This window comes from Setaria viridis, chromosome 9 (genome assembly GCF_005286985.2).
Source record: "Setaria viridis chromosome 9, Setaria_viridis_v4.0, whole genome shotgun sequence".
Lineage (NCBI taxonomy): Eukaryota > Viridiplantae > Streptophyta > Magnoliopsida > Poales > Poaceae > Setaria > Setaria viridis.
In genome coordinates this window covers 51009550-51022827 of record NC_048271.2, presented here as the reverse complement: position 1 = coordinate 51022827, position 13278 = coordinate 51009550, and the positions used below count along the sequence as shown (strand labels likewise).

The following is a 13278-nucleotide window of genomic DNA, read 5'->3' as shown; positions in this document are numbered from 1 at the left end:
TAAAAAATCCATGTCTAATTGACTAATTGCATCTCTACTCCCACTACTTCTACAAAACCCTACTCTCTCACGCCTCCCCTTCCTTTCTTCTACCTAGCTCCAGTTGCTAACACGGGCACAAGGTTAACTCATTGTACCAAATGGAGCTGAACACCAGAAGCAAGCAATCTAGCAACGGTAAGGGAAAGGCCAAAGCCATGGCCAAGATCGTGGAAGAGGAGGAGGAGGAAGCTGAAGACTTCTTCAGCTCAAGCGATTGCGGGTGCTTCCTCTGCGCCATCAAGCAGCCGGACGCCCGGCTCCGTCGTGCCAGCCTTGCCGATTTCTTTAGGGAGCTGCCATACTGCGACGACGACGGCAGTAACGGCCAGTCATGTGCCGCGGCAGTCGGCGCCGTGTGGCGCGCGGCAATGGCGGCGCCCGATGACCCGGAGCTCCCTTCGCTCGGCGCGATCCGGTGCATGTCCCTCCTCCTCGCCCGCGCGCTCGCCGACGCGGCGTGGTGCCGCCGCGGCGGCAACGTGTACGTGCCGTACTATGCCGCCCACGTCATCGGCTCGTACACCATTCGCTCCTCCGCACACGCCGAGCTGGCCGTCGCGGCGGGGGCCGTGCGTCCCCTGACGGCACTCCTCGGCGGCGCCATGACGTGGGTCGAGCAGCGCGCGGCGGCGCGAGCCCTGGGCCACCTCGCCAGCTACGACGCCACGTTCCCGGCCGTTGCGCGGCAGGCCGTCGAGGCGGTGCCGCTCGCCGTGCGCGCCGCGTCCACCTGCATCGGCGACGTCCACGCGAGCTTCGTCAAGCTGGCACCGAGCCGGCGGCCAAAGTACCATCGCGACCTCATGGCGTGCGGGCTCGCCGGCGGCGGCGCCGACGCCGAGGACAGGAAGGCGGAGGAGTGGGCGAGCCAGCTCCAGTGCTGGTCGCTCTACTTCCTGAGCTGCCTCACCTCCAGGGACCTGTCATCTCATGCCATGATATGCCAGGACGCCGTGTTCCTGCGCGAGCTCTCCCGGATGTGGGGCGGCCTGGCGAACGGCGACTCTCCGGCCGGCGTCGGGCTGCTGCGCCTTCTCTGCAGGAGCCCAGTCGGCCGCGCCGCCATCGCCGCGTGCCGCGACGCGCTCTCCAGTCTCTGTGACCTCGCGCGCTCGTCCGACGACTGGCAGTACATGGCCGTAGATTGCTTGCTCCTCCTCCTCGACGACCGCGACACATGGAACGCCGTTGCTGACGCCACGGCGCCGTGCCTCGTTGACTTGGTCGATCTCCGGCACCTCGGTCCAAGGCGACGGCTAGGCGATGCCATTGCAACTGCGCTGCTCCTTGATGACAGCCGTGAAGTAGGTATGGAAGCCAAAAAAGCGATCGCAAGGTTGAGAGAGGTGAAGGTAGATAGGAAGGAGACAGAGGAAGCAATGCCTAGGGATGAGCTGCTGAAGAGAGAGATCTTAGCCAAAGAGAAGAAGAGACAAGGAAACGACAGCTTCTTGCAAGGCGACGTGGACAAGGCCATTGATCTGTACACGGAAGCTTTGGAGCTGTGTCCCCTGAGCAGGAGGAGGGAGAGGCTGGTGCTGCACAGCAACCTCGCGCAGTGCCGGCTCGCGCGGCGAGATGCCGACGCGGCGGTGAGCGACGCGACGCGCGCGCTGGCGCTGGCGCGGCCGGCGAACGCGCACGCCAGGAGCCTTTGGCGCCGCGCGCAGGCGTACGACATGAAGGGCATGGCCAGGGAGAGCCTCCTGGACTGCCTGGCCTTCGCCGGCGCGTGGCTCGATCGCCGGCGCAAGCACACGCGGAGGGCGGCGCGCGGCGCGAACCCCAAGCTGCCGTACTGCGTCGCGCGGATGATCAGCAAGCAGATGAGCGTGACGGGGCTGTTCGCCGGCGTGGCGATGAGCGGCAACAAGGTAGGGGGTGATGATTACATGCCACGGTGCAGCGAGAATGACGACGGGGACGATGAGGACGACGGAGATGATCGTCGCGATGATGACGATGAAAGCGAGGAGGAATTTGCTGCTGGCAACGCTGCTGGGGTGAAGATCTGCACGTCAGGTTAGTTAGCAATGAAGTTAGATCTGCACGTCATTGTGTGATAGCATATACATTATTATCTTAAATTGATTAGTAGCTTTGCATTGATCATGAAATGGTTTCTTGAATCAGGAAGGGAGTTGCCAATCGTCATGGGAGATGCTTGGAGGAGATTAGCCCGGATGACATAAGGGTGCAAACGTACCGTTTGTTATCTCATGATGATCGACGTCGTAAGCTATAGCTAGCTCACTGATAAGTGCAACGAAATTAGGGCTTCACCGCGACTTGTCAGGTAGAGTCGCTTATCGGTGGTCGTTTCTGTTTTTGTATTTGTAGGGTCAACTGTTTGATGTTAATCATGATCATGAGTTATTAACCTTCTTCGCATATGATCGTTGCAAGTGGCAATTTCTTCATTTCTTTACAGTTTCCTGTCCCATGATTCGAGCAATGTACACTTGTAATTTCGTGTTGATTTCTAAAATGTCTAAGAAAATCTTTCTAGATTTCAATAGATAAAATCTGTGGATCGAAGTAATGAATGGTTACAAGTGTAGATGATACACGATTTACAAAGATGTGTTAAGACACTCGGTCCTAGCAGGAGAGCTCAGGTGCACATTGGTGATGTGCAATGAGCAGGACTTTCAAAAATATTCCTTACTTCTTTTTCCATCATAAAGTTTGAGAAAATAGAGTCATAAACAACATGCTACAAATCATCAATGTCAGCTTTTCTGCAGATACCAGTTTTCTTCAAAGAAATATTTCACACGGCAAACCCCGATTGCAAATGTTGTTATACAGAGATTGGCCAATTTATGTTGAACAAAAAACACTTGAACTATATTAGGTTTGCAGTTCTATAAAATCTGTCTCCGTTCGGAGTATGAATCTGTATGAACTTTAGATGAAACACAGCCATTAAAATTGCATGAAGCTTTTGTTGGAATATGTCCCCTTTTCCTCATTTCTAATCCACTTCAGTTATAAACCTTAGTTGAATAAATTATTGAAAATTACATGATTCAGGCTGGAAGACTAAGTGATGCTGGGCGTGGAGGAACCTGGCTGGGAACACATCTGATGCCCCGGTGGATTTGGTGGTTCATAGATCGATTTCTTACTTCCCTGTCAGTCAGTTGAGGTCTTAGCTGAGGTCTATTTTCTGCAACAGTTTGTGCTGCGTCTTCTGTAACCCCAGTGGGCAGGTCCGAAAACCTGAGAAATGTGTCTTTTTAATGAAGTACTGTAACTTCCGGCCTCTACACCAACTAAGTATGCATACAACAATTGAACTCACAGACATCTAAATAATGTGCACGTCAGGATTTGAACCGGGCCACCACACCAACAGCTTGATAAACGCTATGCACTGTCCTGTTTGCATTGCATGATGGACTGGGGTTTATCCCTGGCATTCTAAAAAGTTATTGAAAATTACCAATAGCATGAGCTCGTGGATATATATTCCATCACGGTTAGGGCCTGTGTGTGATTAAAAATAAAATACCTAGACTGAGCAACTGAGCACATACCGAATAAATGCTGAAGGAAAGTTAACGGCTATCCTGAAAAAAAGAAACAAAAGTTCAGGTAAAATTCCTCTATGCCACTGAAAGTTCACACCGAATGTACAGTGGTTATATAAGGAGTATTATTCTCAGGAATTTTTAATTGTTCCTAGGAAAGGAATAATTCCTTTGCGACATGTCACGTACAGGTCCATACACCAGTCCTGCACCGGATCTCACCAATAATTGCTTTTTTCACAAAGAAGATCACACCAAAGTACATCGATATGATAGTCTGCATTGCCTCTCTAGTTTTCTGCTTTTACTGCCTGAAATCTTTAGTATTTCTCAGTCAGCTATGAATACCGTGATTGACAAACCGAGCTTTAACACATGCAATTCCTGAGTAAACAATACCTTTGTGTTGTAAAGTTACATGCCTGCATATGTACTTAATTTTGTGCCTGGCCATGGAGGACCACCTTAACCCCCCCTAATTCCAATATCACCGAGGACAATTTATTTGGCAATTCAATAAAAACTTTCGGAACATATTTCAAATTTCCTGCAAGATTCTTTTCACCCCTAAAATGGTGTCATCCCTCTTCTTCCGAACATATACAATAATATGTTTCTATTTTTCCCCCCTGAGAACATGCTTGGCAAGAATAGAGTAGTGCTTGTTAGTGCTTCCTTGCGTCATGAGTTATGAGTTTTTCATCATTCACAATGTAATCAATTTGATGTAACCTGAACATTCCTTCTTAGTGCTCCTGCCCCTTTATATTTCAAAAAAAAAACTGATCGGCTGAATTTGCAGGCGGTACATGTTCCATCAACATTAGAACGTGATATTATTAATAAGAGAGAAGGTAGCATAAGTATATACCAAACAAATTGGAAGAAAAAGCTAGCGGTTTACCTAACAATTGAACATACCTTTCTTCCCACAGCAAAGCGAAGAAGATGATAGCAGAATAAAGGAGCGAAGAAGGGATCTCATCGATCTACATCGCAAATAATTGTCCAATAATCTCAAGTAATTTGTTTCATAGTGGTCCTGAAGCCAATCTCGTCTATACTTAATACTGAAAACAAGCACACTACATGTTGTGTATGGTGATAGACTGAACTCTTGGATTGCCTGAAATTTTTAATTTAATCCCTCTCATGCATGCATCTTTGAACATTGTGATTTACAGAGCTTTAGCACATGCATGCAATTCCTCCTAAGCATACAATGCCTTTAATTGTTGTAAAGTTACATACTTGCATGTACACATAATTTGCCGCGTGCTCATGGAGGACCACACTAATCCCATCCCCCTTCATGCCCTAATCAATCACTACGCAGTACATCTTAAGCTTCTCATCATCCATGCCGCTTGCACTTAACAGTTAACACTCCCATTTGAAAACCGAGTAGTATATTACACATCAGGGCCGTACGATGAAAGCAGATGGATCAAAACGGTTGCGAGAGAAAGAAGAGCAAGAACAGATCACGAAAGGGGGAGAAAGATCGTTAGATCGTGCAGAAGCCGACAAGGGCGCATGATTAGGAGCGCTAATGAGTGCCGATCATGCCCTGACTCCTCACTCGATGATGAGCTGAAGAATATTTGCAGCGATCGTACACGCAATTTGCACGTCGATCCATGCCCTAAGCAAAAGCCGGCAGCGATGATTGGCACTGCCAGGCGGTTATATGGTACCAAAAGTGGTTATGCGTGCGGTTTAAAACTAGCGGCCGGTGTGCTTTGGGCGCGCACATGATGGGCAAATGCCCGTAGCCGCTTTCCGGATATAGAAGTGGCCATTGGCCAAGGACTCGCCACCGATAGACTTCTGAGAGCAGGGGAACTGGGGAAGGGAGAGCAACGGTTACCTGCTCTGAACTTTTTTGATTTCAAGCATAGATGTTCAACTCAGCTCATTTTGCAACTTCAGGCGCCGTTGGAGGTATCTCCTTAATATCCTGCACAATCAAAGATTTGGAAGAATTATAGCACTCATCTGTACCTGTTCTGCAAAAGAAAGAAAAAATATGGTCAGTTTGGCCGTCTCTTAATATTCTATCGTTTTTTTTATTTCTAGAACTTCTAATGCTTTGCACCGTATAAGAAATCTTGGATACCATCACTTATGCAATATGCATCATATTAGACAACGATTCCGTACGCGAAACAATCCACGGCATGTGCCCTACTTTTGTATCCAATAAGGCCCCGTTTGGGTCCCTTCATTTTGAAGGAATTGGAATCTATTTAATGGAGTAGGCTAATTTATGTTGGAATGTGGCATTCCACAACTTTCCAAAGTTTAGATATAAGCCTATCTTAAATTCATGGGGTGGGAGATGGAAATTGATTCTATAGATTATGGTTATTAGAATGGAATTCAATTCTTATAGCACGCTCTTAGACTCGCTTCTCTATAGTAGAAGTGCAGCATATAAGTATCTCTCCCATACCACCAACTATAATATACAACTATATTCCACATACAATTATATTAGCTTAATTAATTTATGTCTAAATTATGATTATTAGGATGGAATTCAATTCCAATGATCCAAACGGGGCCTAATATATAAGCCGGCACCTGGCACAATGATAGCTGCAACACCAACAAGCATGACGCAAAACATATAGTACATTTCTAAAATCACAGGTACAGCATTAACCATGTGCTAAATGGGTAATATGACTATCCACCGATATACCCACAGACAAATCGCTCCAGCTTCAAGGAATTACGCTTAACATCTCCAAAAAGAAATATGCAGTGGATCGAACACCTCAAAGAACAGCGAATATCTTTTTCTTAACACAAACTACAAATGTCAACTTACAGGCAATAGCACTGATAGTTAATAGGTTTAGTTTGTCCCAGCACAGAGCATTCTTTTCTCTTTGGGGGGATACAGAACAGCCTTTTATATTCCCCCCAGCTACTGTCCTCGGTCAGAAAATCTAGCTATCAATGTTAATCTCATCATCCTCAGTTGCTTCATCATCAACGGCGGAGCTGTTTCCGTTGGTGGATTCCATCTGCTTGGCACTGGATTTTGCAGACTTGCCGTTGGATTTGTTTTTTGTTGCCGGCTTTTTGACCTTCTCAGTCTGCTGCAACTCGAGCCCCTTCACGGACAGTCGCCGCTTCCGCTTTGAGTTTGGCCCTTCCGCTGGGTCTTCAGCAGTAGAGTTGTCCACTGCCATAGGAATAAAACCATCATGTCCGTGAATGAAGAGTTAGCATTACACTGACGGTAATACTTGAAACAACATGAAATGCTCGGGTTTTCAAGATTCAATCCCTGCCCGGAAGTCCTCTGGAGCAACTTACTCTACTTTAAATATGCTGTAATCTATAGTTTCATTAGTGCATCATCATCGTTTCACAACATTCTGTGACCTAAACTGAGAACCAAATTCCATCATTTTTCACCATGGAGGGTGGCACGACTTAGTTTTCTTGGTATAATGGTCTGCAAGTTTTTTATATGAAAATACAAATGAAGCACACTGCTAGTATAGTCCAATTGGAAAACAAAACATAAGCACAAGGACTATATGGCAACAGTTGCAAAGAATCAAAGCAAATGACACAAGATATTGCAAAACGCACTAGCTATACCTTCCATTGGGCTTGACGCCTGAGGAATGGCTTGACCATTCTGTACAGCATCCATTGAGGATGGGGAACCAGAATGGTTGCTATCCTCCAACTTTGATGAACTTCCAAGGCATTTCTCTGGCTGTTCATCAGGAGCATCTGGGGAAGGAATTGCTGGCAAGAAGACAATCTCATCCACAGAATCCTCCACGTCACTGAACACTGCATTCTTCTCATATGTTTCAATATCAATTTCCGCATTCTCATCTATCACTACTTCCTCAGCCTACATAGTGGATTGAGAGAGAAAATGTTAAGTGCATACCATGAATAACAGTTAAAAAGATGGGTAGAGAAATTTTACTCACCTCTTCTTCACGTGGGTTCAGGTCAAACTCATCCTCTCGTTCAACGTACTCTTCATTTTCTTCTAATTCAACAAAATCAGGAGCAAATGCACTCCAATTCTCTACATGCTCCTTGGCCCAAATGTATACAAAGCCTGTTACAGATACTGTAGCAATTGTAGGTTCAACAGGATGCCAGGCAAGATCAATGAGAGCTTCCTTCGGACCATCAAGGATCTTTACAAGTCGCCCTGTTTGGTCCCATATCTGCAGCCTGTGCTCTCCTTTGTTTGCAGAAGCGCCAACTATCCACTCACCATTACCACTGAAGCATGGTGTCTTCCACTGTATCTTTGTAATGGCATCCGAAAGTTCACAGGAAAGAATAAGGCAGCTTGCACCATTTGCTTTTAACTTATCATAGTGACTTTGATAGTCATTATTGTTGTTGCTTATGTTTCTAATCTCCTCTCCAGAACCTTTAACAGGCATCATATTCTTGTAGACTCTAATGACCCGATCATTAGAATTCGTTAGAAGATATTGACCATCCCGGCTTAAAACAATATCCTTAACAACAGTTCCACCAGGGGTGGGAATTACTGCATGTACCTGGATGGTTTTTGAATCGACGATTAAAATTTCTCCCTTAGAGTTGCCCACATATATCAGATCCCCATACTTATCAAATGTTGCAGCTGTTGGTGTAAAAGGTGGGGTACCATCCGCGAATTTGTTACGGGGATTAGGTGCAGGTGGGTTACCATTCTCAGATACAGAAACAGGGAGAACTGTGGTACTTCCAGTATTCAAATCAACAAGAAGAGGTGCAGAAGACAGAGGACATGCCAAACAAACAGATGGGGTTGGAGAACCAGGTTGAAGACTGGTGCGCAATGGAGTCTGCTGAAGAGTTATGCGGGCAATCTTTTCCCCAGTTGACACATCCCAAAGTGTCAATGACTTGTCAGTAGCAGAGGCAAGTAAACGGTGGCCGTACCTGGACCAGGATACGCTTGTTATAGGTGCAGTGCAATCTTTATCACGAAATTCTCTTGCAAGCCCCCTTGTTTCAAAGTCCCAGATAACACAGCTACCATTTGAGCATCCAGCTGGAAATATGTAACAGACACTGTTAATGACAATTGCAAACAATTTCACAGCTGAAAGATATTTTATACCATCCAAAGATTTAACAGTGCATTTCATAAATAATGTTGGCATTCATATATATCACAAGTTATAGGCATGCAGCACCAACTTCATATGGAACTAAGATATAAAGTATAAAGTAAAAGAAGCTTCTAACTTGACAAATGTACACAGCATTCCCTTTCATACCACCACTCAGTATCATGATATTGCAATCGCAATCTAAACCTATAGAGGGTAACAGGGTATGATAAACTCATATTGCTACCTTTCCGTTTTCTCCCATTTGCATGCAGAAGTGGACCACAGAAAATTAAAGGCACATACAAAATACAAGGTGCCTTACTAATTTAACACAGATTCTTCCCTCCCATTCCCTGACACCCACCAACAGAACCCAATACCCTGGACACTGTATCTCCCGTGTATATTCTTCTGTTTTAGTGCACATGATAGAAGTTACAGTAATTACAATATGAGGAAACTATGAGTTTAAAAGAAACAGTTTGTCCTGAATTAAATGTTTACAGGTTGTGGGTCACCAAATAGGAGTGTATGTTCCACATGGACAGGAAAAATAAAATGGTTCCAAGTTCCATGCATAGTATCAGTGGACCCACTCTAGGAGGCAGGCAATCCCCCTAGTGCTGCCAGTAAACAAACTGATTGAACAGGTAGAGATGAGAACAATGACAGAAATGAAAATTGCTTCACCGGACTAGAAGAAATTTTAATACTTGTTAACCAAAAAAATCTCTCAACAAGTTAAAACTTAAAACACCAATCGACAACTATCAAAGAAACCAGCATGTTTTATATGAAGTTATGAACTGGGAAGATAATTAGACAGGACAGTCACTTGAATGTGCTTGTAGAGGAACAAGCTCAGATAATTACCAGCAAGAAGTGTTCCTGTACGGTTAAACGCAATGCATTTCATAGTACCATGATGCAAGTACTCCTCGATTGTCTCTGGAAATTCCCCCTGATATGGATCTACAAGAATACAGAGCATAGAGCACTTCAATATCTCATAGATAATATTTAGAAGTTTCTTCTCAACATAGAAATCTAAGAACACAATATATGCTAAAGCATTTCCCAGATATCAGGCATGGGTCAACTTCTTTCTTCGATAAAAAAATAAGGGAAGATTTGGTTCTGTGACATAGAAAGATAGTGCCATTTATACAATAATACATTTTTCATCCAATGTTAATCTTCTCCATTGCAGTGGTTCTCCATCTTTCACCTCTAGCCCCTCTGTGTCTGGCGCAAACCGCTGCACCCCAACACCTGAGCCTGAAGCCAGTGTGCAAAAGCCCACATCTACTTGAAGCCATGGCACAGCAAGCTGCCTCTGCCAGAAACTGTCGCACCAAGCTCAGCTCCACCCGATGCCGCCGCATGCCGCACTGCAGCATGGAGCACGCCTCTGCCCAAAACCGGTGTGGACAAAGCCAATATCGGAGCTCACCTCACTCAAATCCGAAGGATCTCCTCTTGCCTAAATTGCCTCCCTCAATTAACTACAGCAAATCAAGCTCCACCTCACCCAAATTGCCTTCATGCTGCATACCTGCACTCAATCGAGCTCCCCCCTACCCAAAATAGAGCAAGAAGCTAGCAAATTGCACGTTGAGCAACCCACCGCCTAGCAAGCAAATCGCAGCAACAGCAAGGGATGGATTGGGCTGAAAAAAAAAAGGCGAGATTTGGTTTGATTGCTCCCTAATCAAGAAAAGAACGAACTAATCCAAAGCCCAGATGGACCTGCATTTTGGGTACCAGCAGAGGATAAGAAGGGCAGTGACAAAAGGGACGGATGGGACGATAGCACCGTGCACCAGTGTAGTGGGTATGGCGTCGTGTTGAGACAAACCTTCAGAGTCGCACCACGGTGACCCTGAAGAGTCGCCTCCCAATGACCCTGACATGTTGCAGCAACGGCTAACGGCGAAAACGGCCAGCAAAGAGGTGGAAGAAACATTCAGTCGATTGTCACTCAAAAGAAAATGGCAGGATGACACCGATGAGGCTGGGTTGATGGAAAAGGTAACTGGCTGGCATTATTTCAAAATTGCCTAGAACGTCAGTGATATCAAAGTGAACCATGAAATTTGATGGTATATTTCTAAATGGCGATCTTTCTGTCAACAGATAAAATTTTCCTTGAATAAAATGTCTCAGACACTTCAAATGCACTGATTAATGAGTACTAGAAGAATATCCTAAAAAGTGAGATGGACACTTCAAATGACAAAGAATGAATTATACACTTATCATCGAAATTAAAATTTCACTAGACAAAATCAGAGATGGCTAAATGCACTGATTCGGCAGGAAAAGTTTTGGCTATCAATTGCTAGCCTCCAACCAAAACTGCCAATTTCTATAACCCACCTGCATACAGATGGTAAGAAACATCTAAAAAAGAACAAATTTACATGTGCTCATCCAAGCAAAGTAAAGCAATCTAAAACCCTGTTTCAAACCCTAGACAGCACTTTATTTTGGTGCCACCAGAACACCCAAACCAACATAAAGTAATTGCCAAAAACAAATAATCACACCAAACTACCAACATTCTAGGGTGAACCAAGGGATTAACCACACATCGAAACCCCAAGTTTTCAAGTCCCAAATCACCTAGTACAAGGGACGAAATCCAGGGCCGAGGCAGAGCCGTCCTAATCCCCACACATCCCCAACCTCCCCCGAAAAGCCCTAAATGTCCACCTCGAATCAGCGCTCCAACCCAAATCCGCAACACGCCCGACCAGATTCCCCCCGAAATTCGACCGAATCAACACGTTCTCAACCGATCCAACAAAAATACACATAATAGTTCCTCAAGATAAAAAGATCCCCCATGGGAATCGCAATGAGAACTCACCGACTACAGGCGCGTTCATCGCGCAGCCGCCGCCGCCGCCGCCGCCTCGGCGCGACGCTACCCTCGCAAACGGGGTTCGTCGGAAGAGACCGGCACAAATGGGAACCCCACGCGCCCGCGCCGCCGCCTTATGCCCTTGTCTCCCTTACCTCCACAATCCGAGTACAGAAGAATCGGAAGTGGGGGGTGGGAGCACGCGGGTGGCGCTGCGCCTCCTAATTCCTAAAGCCCTAGAAAAAAAAAACTCGCCGGAGCGGGAGGGGGCGACGAGCCCAGGAGCTGAGTGTGTTTGAAGCGGAATCCCCCAAGCGGAAGCGCGCGCGTACAAGAGGACCGTCTCGTTCCGACGGACCGGGTGTAGCGAGAACACACGACAAATATGCGAGTGTTTGCGTGGGACTGTGGGTGTATACTGCACACATTGACACATAAACGTGCCAGGGGAGGTCTCGTATGTCTTAAAATATTTTTCGTAACGGAATAGCTAAATCGCGCTTAAACTTTCCTATTTCTCCTTGTACCCGAATCTGCCTAGCCAATCATTCTATGGCATGACATCATCATCTCAGCTCAAGCGGATTAGGGTTCGGTGCTGGATTTGGCGTGGGGATTACCTGCGACCTGTGGTCCTCGAAGATGATCCAGGGTGGCTAGCCTTCCGGTTACGGAGGTGGAGGACGTGGCAAGGGAGCGGAGTTGACGAGGGCGCTGCTAGAGTCGGGTGATGGAAGACCTTATGTGAGCGGCATAGATGATAAGGGGATAGTGTTCCGATGAGGTAGCGTTGACGATGGTAATGAGCGACGGTGGCGGAGGCTGCATTGTGCCGCTCCAAGCGAGGAGGTGACTTCGGATTTAATTCCAGATTTAATGAAGATGATGCTGAGAAATGAGCCATACGATGAGGGCGCCAGCAGCGATGGCGCCATAGGAACCTGGCGGGGTTAAATGGGGTCGGCAACTTTAAGGGACTCTGCTAGAATCTGGCGGAGTTGTATGGGGGTGGCGGTTCCAGGAATAGGGGTACCGTTGGAGCCGACGGGTTAAGTGGTGGGAAGGAGCCGACGACGGGTTGAGTGGTGGAGGAGGAGGGATTCGGCAGCGGGGCCGCGCGCTGGAGCCGGGAAGGGTTTTGTGGCTGTGGGGGTCTTACTCTGAAGGTCCCGCAGATTACCTATATTAGTCCCTGGATCAGTAGGCTAATACAGTTCTCATCATATGTATCACAACAATAAAAGATGCATAAAATTCTAGAAAATAGGTTTTACCTTTACGTAGCGGAGAGCGATCAGTTACCCATTCCACAGGCAGAATGAATTTATAGCACCATATAAGTCTAACCCTGTACAAATGAAAGCAAGTATGAGTACAATTATGAACGGTACTTAGCAAATCCTAGCGTTGAAATTATATCATATGCCGAGGAGATCAAGGGAAGGGTACGAGGTTTGATAATAAACCTATTTAATGCATGGTGAGGTGGAATTTCGGAAAAGAAGAGGAAGAAGACATTTTTATTATGTTGTTGGTCCCGGAAGGGGAATCTTACTTCCTCTACAAGTTCCCAAGTTTTAATGAGCACCAGAGACGACTGTCAGGGTCTTGCTGGGCCGGCTTACGCCTTATTCCAAATTACTCTTTTAGGGTCTTGGCCCCATCTTACCACACTCAAGTTATGATTGTAATCGATGGGAGCTTTAACTAT

General features: G+C 46.3%; 2 protein-coding genes across 3 annotated transcripts; one reads left to right on the top strand and one right to left on the bottom strand.

Moving 5' to 3' along the window:
• Positions 1-8: 8 nt before the first annotated feature.
• Positions 9-3312, top strand: LOC117835795 (uncharacterized). Of its 2 annotated transcripts, XR_011897102.1 has the most exons (3): positions 9-2064; positions 2176-2338; positions 3079-3312. XR_011897102.1 is itself a non-coding variant. In XM_034715116.2 (2 exons), exons 1-2 carry the CDS (start codon positions 141-143, stop codon positions 2232-2234), a joined length of 1983 nt encoding a protein of 660 aa, XP_034571007.2. In that variant the 5' UTR covers positions 9-140; the 3' UTR covers positions 2235-2433. The 2 variants fall into 2 exon arrangements, 1 of the variants encoding a protein (XP_034571007.2); XM_034715116.2 differs by lacking the exon at positions 3079-3312 and having other exon boundaries at positions 2176-2433.
• Positions 3313-6361: 3049 nt separating this feature from the next.
• LOC117839516 (protein RBL) lies at positions 6362-11955 on the bottom strand. The gene is made up of 5 exons (XM_034719858.2): positions 11574-11955; positions 9575-9673; positions 7547-8637; positions 7200-7464; positions 6362-6774 (listed from the first exon to the last, which is right to left on the bottom strand). Exons 1-5 carry the CDS (start codon positions 11590-11592, stop codon positions 6536-6538), a joined length of 1713 nt encoding a protein of 570 aa, XP_034575749.1. The 5' UTR covers positions 11593-11955; the 3' UTR covers positions 6362-6535.
• Between the last annotated feature and the right edge of the window lie 1323 nt (positions 11956-13278).

Bases quoted from the DNA above. Each gene is read 5' to 3' on its own strand.
- LOC117839516 (XM_034719858.2), bottom strand. The intron at 8,638-9,574 runs GTAATTATCTGA...ACATATTTCCAG, and splicing joins TACAGGAACACTTCTTGCTG to CTGGATGCTCAAATGGTAGC. The intron at 7,465-7,546 runs GTGAGTAAAATT...TCCACTATGTAG, and splicing joins TGAACCCACGTGAAGAAGAG to GCTGAGGAAGTAGTGATAGA.
- LOC117835795 (XM_034715116.2), top strand. From the start codon at position 141: ATGGAGCTGAACACCAGAAGCAAGCAATCTAGCAACGGTAAGGGAAAG. The intron at 2,065-2,175 runs GTTAGTTAGCAA...TTCTTGAATCAG, and splicing joins GGTGAAGATCTGCACGTCAG to GAAGGGAGTTGCCAATCGTC.